Source organism: Myotis myotis, unplaced genomic scaffold (assembly GCF_014108235.1).
Source record: "Myotis myotis isolate mMyoMyo1 unplaced genomic scaffold, mMyoMyo1.p scaffold_m19_p_7, whole genome shotgun sequence".
NCBI classification, from domain to species: Eukaryota; Metazoa; Chordata; class Mammalia; order Chiroptera; family Vespertilionidae; genus Myotis; species Myotis myotis.
Genome location: NW_023416379.1, coordinates 38,523,928 through 38,546,226, shown reverse-complemented (window position 1 = coordinate 38,546,226; position 22,299 = coordinate 38,523,928). Strand labels below are relative to the sequence as shown.

General features: G+C 39.2%; 1 protein-coding gene across 2 annotated transcripts in view; it reads left to right on the top strand.

Annotated features, from left to right (window-relative positions):
* AFG1L (AFG1 like ATPase) overlaps positions 1-22,299 on the top strand; it is a 176,402-nt gene that overhangs the window by 26,316 nt on the left and 127,787 nt on the right. For both annotated transcript variants that reach the window (XM_036317555.1, XM_036317554.1), the window contains exons 3-4: positions 13,485-13,536; positions 21,175-21,276. In XM_036317555.1, coding sequence (XP_036173448.1) covers positions 13,485-13,536; positions 21,175-21,276 — 154 coding nt within the window. The remainder of the gene's footprint in view (positions 1-13,484; positions 13,537-21,174; positions 21,277-22,299) is intronic.

Below are 22,299 nucleotides of genomic sequence, written 5' to 3'. Positions count from 1 at the left end.
TATATTTGACTATACTAAAATTTAAAACTTCTAGTCAATAGAAAGTACCAGAGAAAAAGTGAAAAGGCAGACCACAGTGGGAGAAAATATTTGCATAAAAATAATTGCCTATAGATTACTATCTAGAATATATAATGGATTCCTACCAAATAATAGGAAAAAAGTTGAACAAACCAATAATGGACAAACAAGAGTCAATTTTGGGCGGATAACTAATGGATACCACAAAATTGATAAATAAATTAGGATGTATTTCTGGAATAGAATAGCCTACGGATGATAAACTTCAAAATCAGGATTGTTAACTTGGAGGAAGAAGGGCACAAAGTAGGACTTCAACTTTACTTAATGTTTAATTACTGAAATGTTGGAATAAATATGTTAAAATATAAAGATTTGATAAAACTGGGTGACAGATAACCAGGTGTTGAATATTTTCTCCAATTTAGCCTGTTTATATTCCATAGTAAAAATATTTTTCAGTGTAATTGTGAGATAATGTAATGCTAGACTCTGATAGTAAGCATTTGCTTCTTGCAAATAGTAGGAGGAAGGGGAATAATTAGCACAGTGCTCAAAAAGGCAGGCATAGGAAATATCTTAGAGGTTTTTGGCAATGGAATTTTCCCTCTCTAAAGTTTTATAATCTGAATTTTCTAGGCCTTAAATCTTTTTCATGAATGTCAGCTGTTTCTGAGTCCTATGTATAGTATATAGTTATGTCTCTATTTAATATTAGCCTTAGACCTCATGTATGGCAATGTTTTGTCTTCCAGGTAATGTGCCCATTTCATGTACTGGGGAAATAATTAGCCAGTGTCTCCTTGCCATCTAAAGGAGAATTGATACATCCCCAGAATGGGTTCTGAGGAAAGTAGTTCCATTGTGTAGCTGGGAAAAGAAAATGATTTTTAGTTTTACAGAAACATCTATCATAGCTAGAATATGTATTTCTTGTTTAACAAGGACCCTGAATTATTGTATATACTAGAGGCCCAGTGCACGAATTTGTGCACCAGTGGAGTCCCTGGTACTAGCCTGCAGGATTGGGCCGAAACTGGCTCTCTGACATCCCCTGAGGGATCCAGATTGTGAGAGGACTCAGACAAGGCCGATGGACCCCACCGGTGCACGATTGGGGACAGGGAGGGATGCAGGAGGTTGGCTAGCCAGGGAGGGACCACAGGAGGGCTCCAGGTTGTGTCCGGCCTGTCTTGCTTAGTCCCAATCGACCAGACCCCAGCAGCAAGCTAACCTACTGGTCGACTGTCTGCCCCCTGGTGGTCAGTGCACGTCATAGCAAGCGGTTGAGCGTCCTTGGCATATCATTAGCATATTATGCTTTGATTGGTTGACCGGACGACAGGACGACCGAACACTTAGCATATTAGGCTTTTGTTATATAGGAAATGCCATTAAACAAGGAGAGTTGTTCCTCACTATGTGCTAGGCTCCATGCAGGAGCCAAGGATACATATGTGAATAAGATGAACATTTTTTTATTTTAGTGATACCTTGTTCAGCATAAAGAATAATCATAAGCAGTTATTTATAGCTCAGTGAATTAAGTACAAAAATTCAGGTGGGTATAAAATACATATGAGAACTGTCTTTGAGTGCCCACTTTAAAAGGATATAAGTTTATTCAACTCTATATTATTGCTTTACTTAGCACTTAAAATTCTGATTCTTATGAAGAAATTTTATGAATCACATTACTATTGATTTACTCTTGGACTAGATTCCAAATGTGATTATATACATTGAAATTAATATAAAACTACAAAGTATATATGGTACAAATTTATATAATTAAGATTATATGGGAGGAGCAACTAAGATGGCGGCATAGGTAAACACCGGGAAATTATCGCCTCACACAACAATTGAAAATTACCGCAAAGGACTGAGCAAACATCATCCAGAACAACAGGAAGGCTGGCTGAGTGTAAATTCCACAACTAGAAGGAAAGAAAAGCACGCTGAGAGCCAGAGGCGCTGCGGAGGTGAAGTGCAGAGGTACGGCGGCGCGCGCGCGCGCGAGGAAAGGGGGTGGCGCCTGAGGACGCGGCTGTCTTTTTGAATCACAAACTCCCGACGGCTCTGAACTCCGGTTCCGGGAAGTCTCTGGGGACCCAGGTCTCATACGGGGAGAAGCTGGTCTGTCCGGCAGCGAGCGAACTTGAGGGCGGCTTTCCCTCAGAGGTGCTTGCAGCCGTTACCGGAACACTGAGACGCGCGACTCCGGGCGGAGAATCGGCCATGGCCGCTTTCTCCGCCCTCTGACTCCCTGAGACCCCGCCCCACCCAGGCTGCGGCAGAGGCTTTTGCATGTGAATGTACCTAACTGCAGCCGAACCAGGCAGACCTGGAACTTCCAAGAGAAGGCCCAAGGCCCCGCAGCGGCTTGCATTGCTTCACAGCTGAGCCTCTTCGTGGCTCCTGCTGTGTGGCCTCAGGCAGAGGCTGAATTAGCACCTCCTTAGATCCAGGAGCCACTGTACCCAGTGGTCAGAGGGGGTCCATCCAGACTGCAACTCCTCAGATCCATAAGGGACGCACTCAGGGAGCAGACTCAGTGAGCACCAAAGCCCCACTGAAGCAAGTCTTGCCCCAGAAGGGTGTCTTCAGCACAGAAGTTCTCCCACTTTAGACACAGCTGATTCTCACAGCCAATTGGCCTGGAGGTCAATTCCTCCCAGTGATTCTACAACAACCAAGGCACCAAGAGTGCACCAAGAGTGTCCACCCCAGGTAACTGGGGAGGCTGAGCTACTGGGCCCTACAGGACACCTGGTGCACAGGGCCACTCTATCAACACAGAGAAGCTGCCAAAATGCGGAGACAAAGAAACAGGTCACAAATGGCAGAAATGGAGGAAAGCAAACGATTGGATATAGAGTTTAAGGCCACGGTTATAAGGTTTTTCAAGAATTTTATGGAAACCGCCGATAAATTTAATGAATCCCTCAATAAGTATAGGGAGACCATGGAGGACATGAAAAAGGACCAACTAGAAATTAAGCATACACTGACTGAAATAAAGAATAATTTACAGAGATCCAGCAGCAGAAAAGAGGATCCCAAGAATCAAGTCAAAGATTTGAAATACAAAGAAACAAAAAATACCCAACCGAAAAAGAAAAAAGAAAAGAGATTCCAAAAATATGAAGATAGTGTAAGGAACCTCTGGGACAACTTCAAGCGTACCAACATCAGAATTATAGGGGTACCAGAAGGAGAGAGAGGGCAAGATATTGAAAACCTTTTTGAAGAAATAATGACAGAAAACTTCCCCTACCTGGTGAAAGAAATGGACTTACAAGTCCAGGAAGCGCAGAGAACCCCAAACAAAAGGAATCCAAGGAGGACCACACCAAGACACATCATAATTAAAATGCCAAGAGCAAAAGATAAAGAGAGAATCTTAAAAGCAGCAAGAGAAAGACAGTCAGTTACCTACAAGGGAGTACCCATACGACTGTCAGCTGATTTCTCAACAGAAACCATGCAGGCCAGAAGAGAGTGGCAAGAAATATTCAAAGTGATGAATAGCAAGAACCTGCAACCAAGATTACTTTATCCAGCAAAGCTATCATTCAGAATAGAAGGTCAGATAAAGAGCTTCACGGATAAGAAAAAGCTAAAGGAGTTCATCACCACCAAACCAGCATTATATGAAATGCTGAAAGGTATTCTTTAAGAAGAGGAAGAAGAAAAAGGAACTCTTACCATTTGCCACAGCATGGATGGAACTTGAGAGCGGATAAATACCACAGGATCTCACTCATTTGTGGAATATAATGAACAACATAAGCTGATGAACAAGGACTGATCCAGAGACGGAGAGGCATTGATTGGACTGTCGGGACTTGGAGGGAAGGTAGGGGAGGGTGGGGGTAAGGGGGAAAGATCAACCAAAGGACTTATATGCAAGCATATAGGCCTAACCAATGGACATGGACAACGGGGGGGTGAGGGCATGAGCGGGGGTGGGGGGGGTGGGGGGTAGAGGGTAACGTGGGGACAAGGACACATATGTAATATCTTAATCAATAAAAAATATATTAAAAAAAATAAATAAATGGTTCAGGAAAAAAAAAAAAAAAAAGATTATATGTATTAACTATTTGCTCCTGGGAAATATCAGTATCACCACATTTAAAACAATTTGTTCAACATGTTTTTTTTAAACAAATACCAATTAAAAATATATTCAAGTTATTTTTGCATTTGCCTTATAATTACTGGTAAAATAAATATAAGATACTGCTCTTGGCATATAGAATGGCTTTGCCATTTCATATGTGTCCAATATCTGAACTGTCATGTAACAGTTTCAGTATTACATAAATTCTGCATTGTTTCTGTAGTATTGGACTGTTAATTAAATTAAATGCAATATTTACTGTCTAGAGATAATAATAAAATGCAAACAATGTACTCAATAAGGTTAAAATTTAAATAAACTTTATAAAAACACTTCTGAGAATTATTGTATAAAGTTTCCATTTGTGCAAAGTATATTACTTAAATAATAGCAAATTTTTTGAAACTAATATTGAGAATTGAAAATTACTTTTGAAGAGAGACAAAAAGTCTCATGTTTCTACTCAGTTCAGGATGTTCAGTAGAGGGTTTGTATGAAGACTGAGTCAACTCTAAAGGTAATTTTCTATTTTCACAACGTGAGGATGGCCATGGAAAATACAGCTCAAAGGAGAGAAAATCAGGAAAACCTCTTGGTAGATAGACAGTCGGCTAGAAAAATGCCTTGGTAGAACATATTTATGGAGTAGGAAATTTTAAGAATTCATTTCAAGACTTGTCCGTTAAAATCACCGGCAACAAGGACTTTGATTGGGAGGAGGAGGAGGGGAGGAGAGCAAGGTGGCCAGGGTGAGAATCTGAGGAGAGGGGAGTGAAAAGATCTCTTTTCAGATGAAGGCTGACTGTTTGGTGAAGGACATGTGTGTGGCACGTTGTGTTTGGAAAAGTGGTGGATGTGATAGATTCTGATTTATGTTCTAGTTAGATTTTCCTTCCTCTTCAGTTATTTCTCCATAAAATCTGTTTCAGCTAAGTTCAGAGTTATACCCAGTGAGCTCTTCACCGTTGCCCTTCCCATGTGCTGTTCCTGATGATTCTCTATGAAGGAAGCATCTTTTAGGTTATCCTTCTTCACTGAAGATCCACACAGTAATTTCCCACTGATTCAGAAGACAGTTGTCCTGGTTGCTGTCAGCCTCTCCTGTGTCTGTGTGAGAGGTTAGGTTCCTATATCCATTTGCCTCTCTGTGGCTGTGTGTGAGTTCTCATTCCCTCTTTAGTGTCAGAGGAAGCCTGGAAGGCTGCTTGAATTTCTCAAATTCAGAACCTCAACCAGGTTCAGACTGAGGGTTATCGTCCACATCTTTCTTTTGAGGAACTCCACGTTGATTTGAGAACTATGCTTATGTCCCGGGCATCCCTCTGAATTAGTGGTGAACTGGAGTGGATCACACCTAGCACAGCTTCACCTCAGCCAGTCCAGAGTCAGATTATCAGTTAGGAGTGAGTGACATGGAAGCGTTTGCTGAAGAAATTGCCTCCTGTCATTTGTTTCCCAGTGGCACATGTAGGCACTTACACATACATGCTCATTGCTTGAATGCATGAGACATTAAAAAGTAATTTGCATCTTCAAATTCTGTTATAATCAGAAGTTGAGCCACTTCTTATGCTAGTTGTCTTAGAGGTTTAAGCTCACCTCCCCCCTTCACAACACACATTTGCTAGTTACTTAGGTACTTAAATAGACTTAATTATACTTGTAAACTGAACAAATTGGTGTACTTTAGGTTAAGAGGGTTCTCTTGCAAATCTGCTGAAGGCATTTAAAAAAAGATTTTCATTTGTAGAAAATTTATGGGTGCTAACATATAGTTCTGTTTTTAGTTTGTAAAGATCTTAGAAACCTGAAGTGATATACTTTTATCAAAAAGTGATCTATGTTGAGAGTGATGTAATGCTAGTTTTTAAAAGATATAATTATGCTCAGCATTCCAGCTGGAATAATTGTCTCTAATTCTGTCATTTTAGGAGATAATAGTGGAATGGCGGAGAGAGTGGGAAGTAACAGGAAAAGTAGTATTTCTGCATTTTAAATAAATCTAAAACTTTTTTTAAAAAATATATTTTTTCAGAGAAGAAGGGAGAGGGAGAGAGAGATAGAAACATCAATGATGAAAGAGAATCATTGATTGGCTGCCTCCTGCACACCCCCTACTGGAGATCAAGCCAACAACCGCAGCATATGCCCTGACCGGTAATAGAATAGTGACCTCCTGGTTTATAGGTCTACGCTCAACTAATGAGCCACACTGGCTGGGTTCAAAAACTCTTTTTATTTTAACAGGACCAACCTTATTATCTACTTGTCCTAATTGAAATTATGCCACAATAGCAGGTGGATAGTAACCCAGAAAGACAGAGGACATACTATTTTACTTTGTAGCTTTGATGAGAATTATGTTGAATTATTTTTAACACTAGAATTTTGATATAAGGAACAATGGATAAAGTTAGAATGATTCAATCAAAATATTTGGAATGATGGATGACAAATGTTTACTCTGCAGTAGTTAAATGAATAATTTTGGTAAAAGTTTTGGAAGCAGTTGTCTAAAATGCAAATATTCAGATACTTTTGGAATAATTTAGAGTAATTCAAAAGTAAAAGTCATATACTAATTAGTCACCTTATCAAATTTTGTGGTTTATTTCACCCCAACTATTTAATTTTGAAAAAATTTCACAATTACACTTAAATCCACTAACAGTTAACATTATGCTCCATTTGTTCTTTCTCTCTCTTGAAATATATTTTTCCTTTAATCAGGTGAAAATAAATTACAACATCATAACACTTGACCCTGAAAACATCATTATGTATCTCCTAACAAAGATATTCTTCTGCATAGCTATATTACCTTATCACACCCAAGACAATTCACTGGACATTCTGCCTTTTTATTAGAATGTCTTTGCTTTTCCTCCAAACTAGAATAGCTTTTTCTATTTTACATCTGACTAGAATAGCTTGTTCTATTTTTACTCAACCTGTAAGCTCACAGGCTATCTCCCTTCTATAATTTTTCCTTAATCACCCTCATGCAAAATTAATTGCTTCCCTTTTGGTTTCTTTAAGCTCCTAATTCCTGCTTTTCTTTTCTTTTTTAAATATATTTTTATTGATTCAGAGAGGAAGGGAGAAGGAGAGAGAGGTAGAGACATCAATGATGAGAGAGAATTATTGATCGGTTGCCTTCTGCAGCCTGCTACACGGGCATATGCCCTGGTCAGGAATCGAACTGTGACCTCCTGGTTCATAGGTCAGTGCTCAACCACTCAGCCATGCCGGCCAGGCTATTCCTGCTTTTCTCACAGAGGTTTCTAACCTCTTGGCTCCCAGCATCATTATGTCTTTTTCACAGTGCCATAGGCTGAAAGAAAAACCTAGCAGTTTCACTTTCTTTTAAAGTTGGGCTGAAGGGGGTGATGTTGGTTATTTTATGTTTTAAAAAGATTTTAAATTGATTTTTAGAGAGAGGAAGGTAGAGGGAGAGGGAGAGAGAGAGAGAGAGACAGATGAGAGAGAGAAACATCCATTGGTTGTCTCCCACAAAGACATCCTGACTGGGGATCAGACCTGAAACCTGGGTATGTGCCCTGACCGGGAATCAAATTGGTGACCTTTCAGTGCACAGGATGACGCTCAACCCTCTGAGCTACACCCGTCAGGGCCAGATCTCCTATTCTAATGCAGTAAGAATCCTATGATATGGTCACCAACACCTCAAGGTATGTATCAAGTCCATTTAGGCATGGCAATGGCTAAAGTAATAAACATAAAAAAGGCTGATATATTTTGGAACTAGTGGCTGTTTGAAAATGTCCAGCTTAATGCCAGGATTTACTCAAAGTGTATGGTTCAATAAAATTTTTCTAGTTGCCAACTTCAAACTTTTGTTTTTTTGTTTTTTAACACTTCTGGAAATCTTCCCACATTTTAAAAAAATTTAATTTAATTTTTTCCATCACCATTTATCCCCTCCATGCCCTCTTTCACCTCCACCGATTCCCCTTTTCCCCCACAATCACCACACTGTTGTCTATGTCTTCTCTGTCTTTTTTTCTTTTTTTGCGCAGTACTGCCACCCCTACCCTCCCTGCCCCCATCCAAAGCTGTCTGCCTGCTTTCTATGTCTATGAGTCTGTCTCGGTTTTGCTTGGTAGTTCAGTTTCATTAAATTCTACACATGAGTGAAATCATATGGTATACTTGTCTTTCTCCGACTGGCTTATTTCACTTAGCATAATGTTGTCCAGGTCCATCCATGCTGTCACAAAGGGTAAAATTTTCTTCCTTTTTACAGCAGAGTAGCATTCCATTGTGTCAATTTATCACAGCATTTTTATCCACTCATCTACTGATGGACATTTGGGCTGCTTCCAAGTCTTGGCTATTGTAAATAAATTCTTCAATGAACATAGGGGCGCAAATTACTGTTTTGGGTTTCTTCAGATAAATTCCCAGAAGTGGAAGAGCTGGGTCATAAGGCAGTTCCTTTTTTTTTTTTTAAAATATATTTTATTGATTTTTTTACAGAGAGGAAGGGAGAGGGATAGAGAGTTAGAAACATCGGGTGAGAAATATCGATCAGCTGCCTCCTGCACACCCCCTACTGGGTATGTGCCCGCAACCAAGGTACATGCCCTTGGCCGGAATCAAACCTGGGACCTTTCAGTCTGCAGGCCGACGCTCTATCCACTGAGCCAAACTGGTTAGGGCAAGACAGTTCCATTTTTAATTTTTTAAGGTAACGTCATACTGTTTTCCACAGTGGCTGCACCAATCTGCATTCCTGCCAACAGTGTATGAGGGTTCCCTTTTCTCCGTATCCTTGCCAACACTTGTTATTTGTTGACTTATTGATGTTAGCCATTCTGAGAGGTGTGAGGTGATATCTCATTGTGGTTTTCTTAAAAAAAATATTTTTATTGATTTCAGAAAGAGGAAGGAAGAGAGAAACATCAATGATGAAAGAGAATCATTGATTGGCTGCCTCCTGCTTGGCCCCTATGGGGATCGAGTTTACAACTGGGGCATGTATCCTGACCGTGGATGGAACCATGACTTCCTGGTTCATAGGTCAGTGCTCAACCATTGAGCCATGCAGCCGGGCTCTTTATGGTTTTAATTTGCATTTCTTTGATTAGTGATGTTGAGCATCTTTTCATATGTCTATGGACCATCTGTATGTCCTCTTTGGAGAAGTGTCTGTTTAGTTCCTCTGCCCATTTTTCAATTAAATTGTTTGTTTCTTTGGTGTTGAGTCTTATGAGTTCTTTATAAACTTTGGATATTATTAATCCCTTATCAGATGTATCGTTGGCAAATATGTTCTCCTATTCAGTGGGTTGTCTTTTCATTGTGTTGATAGTTTCATTTGCTGTGCAAAAACTTTTTAGTTTGATGTATTTCCATTTGTTTATTTTTTCTTTTGTTTCACTTGCTGGAGGAGATATATCAGGAAAAATATTGCTACGAGAATGTCTGAGATTTTACTGCCTATGTTTTCTTCTAGGATTTAAAAAAAATCTTTATTGTTGAAAGTACTACTCTTCCAGGGTTTTTATGGTTTTGAGTCTAACATTTAAGTTTTTATTCCATTTTATTTGTTAATTGTCACCGAGGATATTTTTCCATTGAATTTTAGAGAGAGTGGAAGAAAGGGGGAGAGACAGAGAGAGAAATAATCAATGTGAGAGAGATACATCGACATCGATTGGTTGCCTCCCCAGGAGCCCGTACCAGGCTGGGAATTGAGCCTGCAATCAACTGAGGTATGTGCCCTTGACCGGAATCAAACCTAAGACCCTTCAGTCCCCAGGCCAATGCTCTATCCACTGAGCCAAACTATCTGGGGCTTTAATTCATAATGAGTTTATTCTTGTGTGTGATGTAAGAAGGCGGTCTAGTTTAATTTTTTTTTGCACGTGTCTTCTGTCTAATTTTCCCAACACCATTTATTGAATAGACTATCTTTAGTCCATTATATGTTTTTGCCTCCTTTGTTCAATATTAATTGACTATAAAGTTGTGGATTTAATTCTGGGCTCTCTATTCTGTGCCATTGATCTATATGTCTGTTGTTGTTTTTTGCCAGTACCATGCTGTTTTGATTTTTTGGCCTTATAGTATAGTTTGATATCAGGTAGGGTGATTCCTCAAACTTTGTTCTTCTATCTCAAGATTGCTGTTGCTATTTGAGGTCTTCTGTGGTTCCATACAAGTTTTTGAAACATTTGTTCTAGTTTAGTGATATACTAGATTATTATCTTGATAGGAATTGCATTGACTCTGTAGATTGCTTTGAATTATGGACATTTTAATGATGTTAATTATTCCTATCCATGATCACGGTATATGCTTTCATTTGTTTTTATGTTCCTCAATTTCTTTCTTCAGTGTCTTATAATTTTTGAGTACAGGTCTTTTATATCCTTGGTTAAATTTATTTCTAGGTATTTTATTCTTTTTGAAGCAATTGTGAATGGGGTTATTTTCATAGTTTCCCTTTCTGATAGTTCATTATTGGTGTATAAAAATGCCATTGATGTCTGGATTTAAATTTTTTTTTTGTATCCTGCTATTTTACTGAATTCAGTTATCAGTTCTAGTAGTATTTTGGTGGAATCTTTAGGGTTCTTAATATACAATATCATATCATCTGCAAATAATGAGAGTCTCTACTTATAAGAGCTACCTCATTTTTAAAAATTCTTTCATTTGAATATCCAACAATTCATTAGCTTTTAATAGTGGTATAGTACTCCATCATATGAATATACTAATATATTTTGTACGTGTGGTTATTCCTGTAGGATAAATTTCTAGAAATGGAATTGTTCAGTTAAAGGGTATATGTACTTTACATTCTGATAGACAATGACATTTATCTAAAAAATAAACTGCAGCAATTCATATTCTTACAATTTATGAGCCTGTCTGTCTGTCTACATCTTTAATAATACTGTATTCTCTGAGACTTTTAGAATTTTGTCATGGTGGTTTGTCATTATTATTGTAAATCACATATCTTTTTAAAAAAATATATTTTATTGATTTTTTACAGAGAGGAAGGGAGAGGGATAAAGAGTTAGAAACATCGATGAGAGATGAGAGAGAAACATCGATCAGTTGCCTCCTGCACACTCCCCACTGGGTATGTGCCCGCAACCAAGGTACATGCCCTTGACCGGAATCAAACCTGGGACTCTTGAGTCCGCAGGCCGATGCTCTATCCACCGAGCCAAACCGGCCAGGGCATAAATCACATATCTTTTATTGTGAATGAAATGAAGTATTTTTTATATGTTTAAGCAATTTGTATTTGTTTTTCTTATTGATTTATAAAAGCTCTTTGTTTACCAAGGAAATAAATTCTTTTTTATAATAAATTTTTCTTTTTTTTGCAGTTTATCTTTTTACCTTTCTTAACATCCCCCCCCTCCCCCCCCTAAACAGAAATGTTTAACTCCACTTCTTTTAATGTAGCTATCTTTCCCCTTATAGTTTTTGGGTTTGTGTTTTGCTTATAAAACATCACACTTCAAGGTTGTAAAAATACATTCACAGGAAGATAGTTATAAAGATGTTGAAGAGAAGGATTACAAGAGAAGTGAAAAATTTAATTTAATGGGCCGCAGATCCTGAGAAGGTTGGGGAGAAGGGCTGAGATCCAGAAATTGATAGAAGATTGTATTGGGGGAGGAATCATCTTCCTTTGTCACAGGAGGAAGAGAGGAAAGGATGGGTACAGATATGGGTGGGATTACTTTCATATAGGAAGTTGAAGGTGTTCCAACCCACTGCCTCTGTTTTCTCCCTATGAAGAAGTAGGAGATATCTGCTGAAAGTGATAGAGGAAGTATAGTTTAGCATGAAGGGAGCTGAGAAGGTTCTGTCTAGAGCATCATTGTGGAGAAAGAGAGTGAACTAACCAGGGAAACAATTGTTGGCAATATGGAGGGGCTGGTGAGAGGGTGCAGTCTGCATGCCTTTCAGACCTTTTTTCAGCAGTATTCAGAAGTTTGGGTGCATGTGATGGGAAGGTCAATGTCTTAGTATGAGGCTTTTCTATTTTTAGCAATTCTTCCATTATTTCTAACTTTATTATATTATGGTTGGAGTACATTGATTCTTTGGAATTTATTGAGGTTTAGCACATGACTTAGCACATGGGCTATATTTGAAATTGGGCTACCTGTCTTGAATTCTTGATTCATTTGGTATAGAGTTTTAAATATAAAATATCTTGAGTGTATGTTAGTGTTATTCAGTTCTTTGAGATGAGTGTGTCAAAGGGTGCAACGTTTCCTTTTTCGTGGCCCCAAGTTTGGATGGAAGCAGGTATCAGTCAGCACACGTAGTTTTCAGTCTTCATTGTGAGTGAGTGGGCCTTGTGATTAGGTATGCAGAAGTGGGCAGTGAGTGGAAACTCCCCTGTGCTCTGCCCTGCACCCAACAGATAAGGAAATAGCAGATTGTAGGGTTGATGAGGCTTACCCAGAGTCACATAGCTAATAAGTAGCAGAACCAGAATTTGTACCAGATCTTTTGGGTCCAACTCCAGTACTCTTGTGCTGTATCTTTTATGCTTAGCAGAGGGAGGTGATAGGTTACCACAGTCTTTCAACATCATCCTTAAGTTTACCATCTGTACAATTTACAATGGCCTGGCCAGTGTGGCTCAGTGGTACAATGCAGTGTTATTGGACTCATCAAAAACCCTGTAGAAAGGTATCCTCCACCTCCTCCTTTACAAATTTCCTAAGATACAAGTAACAGAACAGATCTTACACTGGTCATTAGAGAAACTTACTCATGTTCACATTTTCAAGTGTTTGTCTAATGTTATGTCTGTGCATTTTAGGGGTTGGGTGTGTATCTGAGTCCTGGCAGGAAGCAGTTCACAGCAGATGTTTCAAATAAAGATCGAATCAAGAAACGACTTTGAGAGTCATGGGCAGGACAGGCCTAGGGCAGCAAATAAGGCTGGATATCATTTAGTTTTTCCAGAAAAATTCTTCTAATCTGTTGCTTGCTGAGAATGAGCCAGGCTGCCATTGTTTGGAGAGCTGGTTGGGAAAGAGGGGGAAGATTACATGGTTAGCAGATGGTGTAGGAATATAAACTTGCATGACTTCAGAGCCCCTGCTCTGGACCACTATGCATTTTGCCTCTTGTATTGAAACCTAAGTTAGGTTTCCCAGCCTTTTACATCAGGTTTTTTTTTTTTTGTTTGTTTGTTTTTTTACTTATTGTGCATAATAGTCCATTTTAGCCCTGTATATATAGCACAGTTAGGAACACTATGTATATGATGATATTTAATGATTTCCATGTTAGAGATTTATAATTTGTTCTTAATTTGCAGCTTTTTTCAAGGAGCAAACCTCCAAAGGGCCTCTATGTTTATGGAGATGTTGGTAAGTGTGTTAAAACAAGTTTTGGGTGGTACAAACAGAAAGTTTCCCAGCTTTTGCTCAGAGATAACTTCCATTTCCATCCTTCAATCCTTCAATCCTTCAGTCCACTACCAGCAAGGGAGTAGGATGAGGTGAGGTAAAATAGGGGGAGGGGAGGGGAGGCATCTTAGTTTGCACTTTTACTTCTCAGAGGGTGTGCCTGTAGTGTAAGGCAGTGTTAGTTAGCATGTTAGGGTGCAAACATTATTCAATGAATAAAGTGAGTTCATCTTGGGGAAGGAAATCATCTATAGGTAGGTTATGAGATAAATCAGAATCCTGTTGCTCACTGCTATTTGACTCAGCTTAGGATATACTTTTTTAAAAAGCCGTTCTTTTTCACTTTCAGTTTCCACTAATATTTCTACTCATAATGCAGACACTTACCCTCAATTTAGTTACTAGTGGAGACTCTTAATGCACGAGTGGTAAAACTTCCATGGTCTCTCATTTGTTTGTTTTGTTTTGTTGTTATTGTTAATCCTTACCAAGGATATTTTCCCACTGATTTTTAGAGAGAGTGGAAGGGAGGGGGAGAGACACAGAGAGAAACATTGATTGGTTGCCTCCTGCACAAACCCCAACTGGGGCCTGGGGTCTAGCCTGCAACAGAGGTACGTGCCCTTGACCAGAATCCAATCCATGACCCTTCAGTCCATGGGCCGAGGCTCTATCCACTGAGCCAGATCAGCTAGGGCTTAGTCTCCCGTTTCTGTCCATTGGGCACAAAGACTCACATCTTCTTGGAAAATTTATGAGCAGTCACTTACCTTCTAGATTTTCCTAATCAACTAATGTCTTGCTTCTTCTCTGACTTCACCTGTTTTGCTGAAACAATCTGTTTTCTGCTTTCCATTTCCTTCAAGCAAATCCTTCCTAGACCTCTCCCTGGTTACCCACATTCACTGATGTTACGAAGGTGGCTCTTACTTTCCCTGGCCTTATTGCCTGTCACTCATTTCTTATAGTGGGGTACTAAAACTCTCACTTACATGTAATGGGACCAGTTTTGGTCCTAGGCTGATAAACACGCTTCAGGTTTCCCTGTAACCATAACAAACTTGCATTCTGGAGTGATGGCAGAAGTGAGTAATGTATTTAGGACAAGAAATAAAATAGTTGAATAAATAGTTATAGCACCTTAAAGATAATACTTTAAGGGTTTAGCTTTTCATCTTGAAGAGAATCCTCCTTTTTTTCTGATTTGTTTACAGATGCTGCTAAATTCCTGTTTTACATTTACAGATTTAGTGAACCTAATAAAAAGAGAATTTAGTTCACAAAAGTGAAAGATACAGATTGCCCCTAAAATTCTTCAAGTTCTTGAAACTTACAGTTAAAGAACATGTGAAAGAAGCTCAGACTATTGTTCTCTTAGTTAAATATCTAACTGGTATTTTTTAGATCAAGGTATGCTTCCTTCGCAGTTAAAAAGCACTTTATACCAGGTGCGTGGTCAGTGTTACATGTCAGTGCCTTTGGGCACTGCCAGCAAATCTCAGCCTGTAGTCAGACCTCATTCTTTGCCTCTTTGGAGAACGTGTCCTTCCTATGCCTTCACTTTCACAATCAGTCATTGCCAAAACCAATATCTTTGTTTCTCCTGATACTTTAGCCACTTAACCATAAATGGAGATGGTTAGTAAAGCACAACTTCTACTACTTCTGCAAAGGACTTAAAAAAAACTCATGAAAAGTTGTTGGATTTTAGCTTGAAAAACACAGCCATATTCTAATTGATTGAAGGGAAGTACAAAAACATAAATCATCTGAATGCTTGAAAGAATCAGAAAAGATGTGATCACATAGGATGTTCACATAGGCTGGGTATGGGGCAACCTTTGGTTAGGGACATTTTTATAATGTAAAGAGGAAAGGGGAAAGGGATTATGAAACAGGAAGTGAGATGAACATTTCAGTGGCTATACTCAGTTTAGTTTAGAACACTTACAGAAGGTGATCAGCGACAGGTCAGCTTCTCTGGCTGGGAGAAAAGCCTCCCAGTGCCTTCACAAGCTCTTATTCTTTAGTTTCCTTTTTTAAACTTGGGAAACAGGTTTGCATTTTCAGAAGTGATGGGAAAGAGGGTGTCTGCTTCTTAGTGCCCCCTTCCCACTCCTTGTTCCTGTGCTTGGCTTGCCCTCTGTCATGCCTGCTTTCTTCGTAGACATGTTGAGATGATTGACTCAGGTAGACCACCCAATCCAGGAACCCCAGTGGAGCTGCTATATAAATTGAAGGGATTATCATCATGGTTCAATCTTGAAACAAAACGTATTCATTAATAAAATGCTTAGCTCAACAGCAGGAAGGCCGGGGAGGGTGGGAGGGCAGGAGGGGGTGGGTAGGAGATCAACCGAAGGATTTGTATGCATGCATATAAGCATAACCAATGGACATAAGACACTGGGGGGTAGGGGAGGCCAGGGGATTGTCAAGGGCGGGGGAAAAAAAGGAGACATATGTAATACTCTTTGTAATACTTTAAAATAAAATAAAATAAAATGCTTAGCTCAAACCATACAGAGACCATAAGCTGCAGTAGTTTCTTGTGGCTTCATTCTTACCCTACAGCAAGGTTCCTGCTTCTGACTAACAAACAGACTGACTGCACTTAATGATTGCTCTGGTATATGAGGAGATAATAAAAGTTCGTTTTTGTTTATTAGTCCTTTTTCTGCTGACTCTTGGTTTAGCCTCACCTATTTCACATTGATAATTTCACTATTCAAAGGTAGGCTGGTAATAAGGTTAGGAGTTGGGAAGCAAAATTCTGCTGGCCTTGGAGGCCATGATGGAGGCCACTACATATGTACAGCTCCTTCTCCAGGGAGTCGGCTGTGAAAAGGACACCATGGGTGCAGGGGGCTCTCGAGTAGTCATTTTTGTTTTCCTAACTATAGGCATGAAAGTTAGAACATAAAAGAGTTTTAGGTTTTACAAATTAGTCCCCTAGTAAGAATCTCCTCTTAAGAAAAACACTGAGTGGCCAGATTATTATGACCGGCCAGATTATTATGACCACCCCATCAGTACTTCGTTGGGCCACCTTTTGCCTTCAATACTGCGGCGATTCTTCTTGGCATTGACTCCACGAGATGTTGAAAGGTGATGCGAGGAATCTGACACCATGCCTGATGAATAGCACTGTCCAGTTCTGTGAGATTTGATGGTTGTGGAACCAGCTGCCTGATGGCTCTTTTAACTTCGTCCCACAAATGCTCAATTGGATTGAGATCTGGTGATTGTGGGGGCCACCTAAGCAAGGTAAAGTCTCCCTCATGTTCTTGAAACCACTCCTGCACAATGTGAGCACTGTGGCATGGCGCATTGTCTTGTTGGAAGAAGCCATCTCCATTGGGATACGCCATCAACATGATAGGATGAACTTGATCAGCAATGATACTTAGGTATGTTGTGCTATTCAGACGTTTATAATGATCTGGCCCTCTAGCAACTTCAGCACAAAATTAGAGCTAATTTGCCTACAAACGTCAGGTGGTCATAATAATCTGGCCACTCAGTATGTATATACAAGGTTTTATTTAGGATTCTGTAGAGACTAAAGCAAATTGTGAGGTCGGTAAAATGTACTGCAGATTTCGTCCCTACTTTTTTCCAACAGCTTTTGTCCTCATTCTTCCATTCACATGACAAATGTTTATTGAGCATCTGCCTTATATTGTTTCTGGAGATATAATTGTGAATAAAAACAGGCAGCCTTTGTTCACCCCAAGTTCACAAACTATTACAATGGCTTTGAAACGTTTTCGAACATGATCCAGAGTAAGCACTATATTTTACGCCCTGGCTCATTTAGTGCATATAGGTGAAAATTTGAAGGCAAAGCACCAGTGCCTGCTCGCGCACACACACACACACACACCCCTACACGCCTGGAAAATAGTTCCATGAAAGAAAACTTACCCTTACATGTGATATATTTTGATATTTTCTATTTTATTGCCCTGAAAGGTAATATTTTGCAAAACTATAGTATAAATATCACAACCAGGATATTGACATCGATACAGTTCATGGATCTCATTCAAATTTCTCCAGTTTTACTTGTATTCATGTATGTGTACAATTTATCACCTGTGTAGTTTCATGTATCCACCACCATAGTCAAGATACTGAACAGTTCTGTTTCTACAAGAATCCCTGTGTTGTCCATAATTTCCAGAGATATGATACATACAACAACTGGAAATGTTTATCTTATAGTTTTCTGATGGCCATTCTTTGCCTCACAACATGGAGTATCACCCTACATAGGAGTAGCTAGTCTTCAGCCAAAGACTCAAGAGTACTCTCACATGTTGGTTTCAGGAGCTCTTTTCATTATATAGCTTCCTCCTCTCTGGTGCTTTGCCTTGAAATTTTCACCTATGTTGGACTCCTATAATTCTGAAGTTTCTTAATCCAATTTAGTGAGACCTCAGTGATTTACCTGGATTCCCCCATGTCCTCACCAACATAAAACTGGTATATCATTGGTGTTTTAATTTGTATTTTTTATATTTCAGATGGAGTTAAACTTTAAAAAATGTATTTAAAGCTATTTATATATTTTGTTGTGCTGCGCCAGCACAGCCAAGGGTGATCCTGAGTGGGGGAGGTGGGGGGTGGGGGGTGGGGGGGAGAAGGCTTGAGAAAAGACAGTCAAGAGAATGAAAGCTGGGTCTCGGTGGGACACTGCTCCCTGATGAGGAGACAGCGCCAGCGCCCAGAAGCCGTGTCTTTATTTTATAGCAGATGCCACGAGGCAAAGTAGGGGCGTGATCAAGTTGTTTACAGCATTCTCGTGAGTTCCAACCTCACTCAACTACATGCACCTGAACTCTAGCACAAGGCACATGGGGCCACGTGTTCGGACCATAGATTCAGGCTTACAACCATAGCTGTTGGCTGTAATTGTGCTGGGAGGGCCCTGCCCTCCAGCTGGGACTTGCACGTGCAATGAGAGGACCCTGTCCTTTCGTTAGTCCGAGGCTTGAACCTGGCCAAAACACTACCCGCGCCCCATATTTGTGTGTTATTTGAATACTCATGTTCTGTGCACTTGATCATCTTTCCCTACCCCCCTTGTTAATTCTGTATTGCTCAGTCTCTTTCAGTTGGAGTGGGGCGAGGGGAGTCCATTGAAGTAGCTGAACTAGGGGAGGAATTTAATGGTTGGTTTAATTGTGAAATAAAGTAATGATCTGATTCAGCTATGGGTAGAGAGGAGAGATTAAATAATATTTTAGGGATCTCTCTCTCCTTCCTTCCCTTTCTCTTCTTCATCGCTTGGTTCTGGTTTTCTCTTGTTGGCTTCATTCTTGGTAATAATTTTTTGATGTTATAGGAAAGAAGGCTCCTGGGATCTTCTAGGTTGCTCTCTTAAAAGGAGAAGGGATGATTCTTATTCTTGGGATCCATATTAACTCCTACCACAAAACATTACCTGACTGGGTCACATGCTCACGGCAGGGCCAATCACAGTGTGCAGGGAGGGTAGTGGAGTGTTTTTATTGGTCCACCTTGTGATTGATACTCTCATCACAGAGTCATACTAAGTAGAGAAGTTTCCAGAAGGAATAGCTTTAGGACAAAAAGTTCATTGTAGTTTGTAAGAGCTCTTTATATCTTAAAAGGTATATAAGGTTAAACCACCAAGTTCCATGAGGGCATGGATTTTTGTGAAGTTTGTTCACTGTGATATCCTAAACACCTAGAAAAGGACCTCACACATGGTAGGCATTCAGTAAAAATATATTGATTAAATGAATAAAGACAATAATTTTACTTATGGTGAATTTTATATTTAGAAAGTTGAATTGCATGTACCCTAATCTATCAGTCCTTTTCTTTTATGATTTCTGTTACTTTCAGAAACTTTTTATATGATGGTCACATTATATTTTAAGCCCATTTTTTAGAGTTAGCACAAAAGTCACTTCAAATATATGTTGTTCGCATTTGTGGTTAGATAATTCATGACTTTTTTTCTCGACCTGTCAGTATACTGTGCTTTATGCAGCAGGATTTGAAACTTTATTGATTTACTCTTTTAGGTAAATATAATGACTTAAAATCTGCTGCCACTCACTATATCAAGAGATATTGTACTGGATATTTTTGCAAAGAATTACTTTTCAGTCTGAATGGTTTCTTTATTAAAAATCTCTTTGACAGCCCAGCTTGCCTGTCTCAGTGGTTGAATGTCGACCTATGAACCAGGAGGTCAGGGTTTGATTCCCTGTCAGGGCACATGCCTGGGTTGCGAGCTCGATTCCCACCCGGGGGCTTGCAGGAGGCAGCCGATCAATGATTCTCTCTCATCATTGATGTTTTTTTTCCTCTCTCTCCCTCTCCTTTCCTCTCTGAAATCGATAAAAATATATTTTTAAAAATCTCTTTAACAAATCGTATTTTCATATACAAAAACTTTCTGGCAATTCAAACAGCATGGGCCCAAAGTTATCTATGGAATGGAGCAATCCCCTCCACGCCCCCATTTAAAACTCAGATCTCACTTCCTGAGCTGCAGCTCTTAGGAGGAGAACATGGTGGGGGGAAGGGGAATGGAGAACTCAGAAGGATAAGAGACAGGGCCAGCACCCCTGGCCCTGGCCTGCAAGGAATGCTTGGTGTGAACCAAGCTTGAGCTCTGCCTTTCTGTGCAGTGGTCGGCAAACTGCGGCTCTTTGGCTCTTTGGCCCCTTGCGTGTGGCTCTTCCACAAAATACCACGTGCGGGCGCGCACGTACAGTGCGATTGAAACTTTGTGGCCCTTGCGCAGAAGTCGGTATTTTGTGGAAGAGCCACACTCAAGGGGCCAAAGAGCCGCATGTGGCTCGTGAGCCGCAGTTTGCCGACCACTGTAGGGAATAGGCTTTCTGTGCCTATTTAAAGGCCCAGCGTTAAAGGCCCAGGCCATTGACTCTTCAATTATTAATGCAATCATAGTGATGAAAAGTTCCAGAGTGTTGAAAATTACATAATTTAATTATAAGATTTGACTATCAGAATTTCTTCAAGTAGACCTCATTTTGCAAGACCTATATTCTCAGATTTTTGAAAAAGTATTATATACCTGGCAATCCTCCAGCTCTAAACTACATCTATTTCTTTTCAGTATTTATGTTAGATGCTAATCTTTATTTTCTTATTTTTCATGTTTGAATTTTCCTAAAGTGCCCAAGATAGTTTCTCACACTTAGTAATGGCCCAATAAATATTTCATTAATAAAATTATTTTATTCATACTGGTACCTTTTGAAAGAGAAACTGAAGATGAAGAATTTCTAAATTATGCCAGTTTATAAACATAGTTTTCAGGGGCAAATAGCCCCTCTAATATTAACTAATTTATATTATTTATATAAATACATATATATATTTAATAATATATCCTAAAAACAGGATTTTAACAGAAAAGAATAATATTTTATCTTTTGCTGGTTTAACATAAAAAATAAACACTTCTTAAAAAAAAAAGTAACATAGCCTTAATCTTTCCAGTAGAAGAGTGTGGTTTCATTATCCGAAAGCTAATGAACAATCATTAGAGCAATCAGTAACACTGTTTAATAGTATCCTTTTTTTTTTAAGGTACAGGGAAAACAATGGTGATGGACATGTTTTATACTTATGTGGAAATGAAGAGGAAAAAACGGGTTCATTTTCATGGTTTCATGCTAGATGTTCACAAAAGTAAGTTAACTATCTGGAAAAAGCAGTGGTTTTTAAGTGGGCAAACACTACAAAATAATTTTCCTCATCTTTTGAAATTCTGAACTTTTTAATACTTAAAAATATATTTTTGCTTAAAGTAAGATTTTATTTGTTTTGTGCTATATTGAAACAATAGTAATGTGTCCAGAGTTGGTCCTAAAGATACATCAGTACTTCCAAATATGAGAACAGGGGTTACTATATGAAGGTTAGGCATTTTTTCTTTCTGCTAAGGATCAATAAGCAATAAGAAATGTGAAAGCCTCACCTGTTTCAAAAAGTTATTCTTTACAACTCAGCCATAAGAAAAGATGAAATATTGCCATTTGTGACAACATGGTTGGGTCTTGAGAGCAGTATCACACTAAGCAAAGTAAGTCACATGGAAAAGGACAAGAACCCTATGATTTCACTCATATATGGAATATACTAGTAAAACAGAAAGCCACAAACAAAACAAACTCATAGACAGATAATAGTATGGTGTTTACCAGAGGGGAAGGTGGGTAGGGCGAGGTCAAAGAAGGTAAAGAGTGTCAATATATGGTGATGGAAGGGGACTAGACTTTGGCTGGTGAGCATACTATGCAATGTACAGGTGATGTATTATAGAATTGTACACTTGAGTTTTAAATAATGTTATTGAGTAGTGCCACTCCAATAAATTTAACTGAAAATGAAGTTATTCTTGATTAGATCATTTCCACTGTGCCACCTTAGCATGTAGGCATGCAGTTTGTACTTGTATGTATGCTTTATTGCTTTGTCCGTGTTCTTCTATTATCTCATTTTTGCATTGTCTATCAGCTACATTGTAACCTCCCCAGGGCAGGAACATTGTGTTTTATACTTTCAGCATTTAGTACACATATAATACATGAAATGGGACTGGCTCTAGTGTATCAGGCTGGAGACAAGAACATTCTGATTAGATATGCTAGACATAGGGCAGGACTGTCTCCTCAGTGCACATCCCTGAGATTCTCAGGATTAAGATTGATT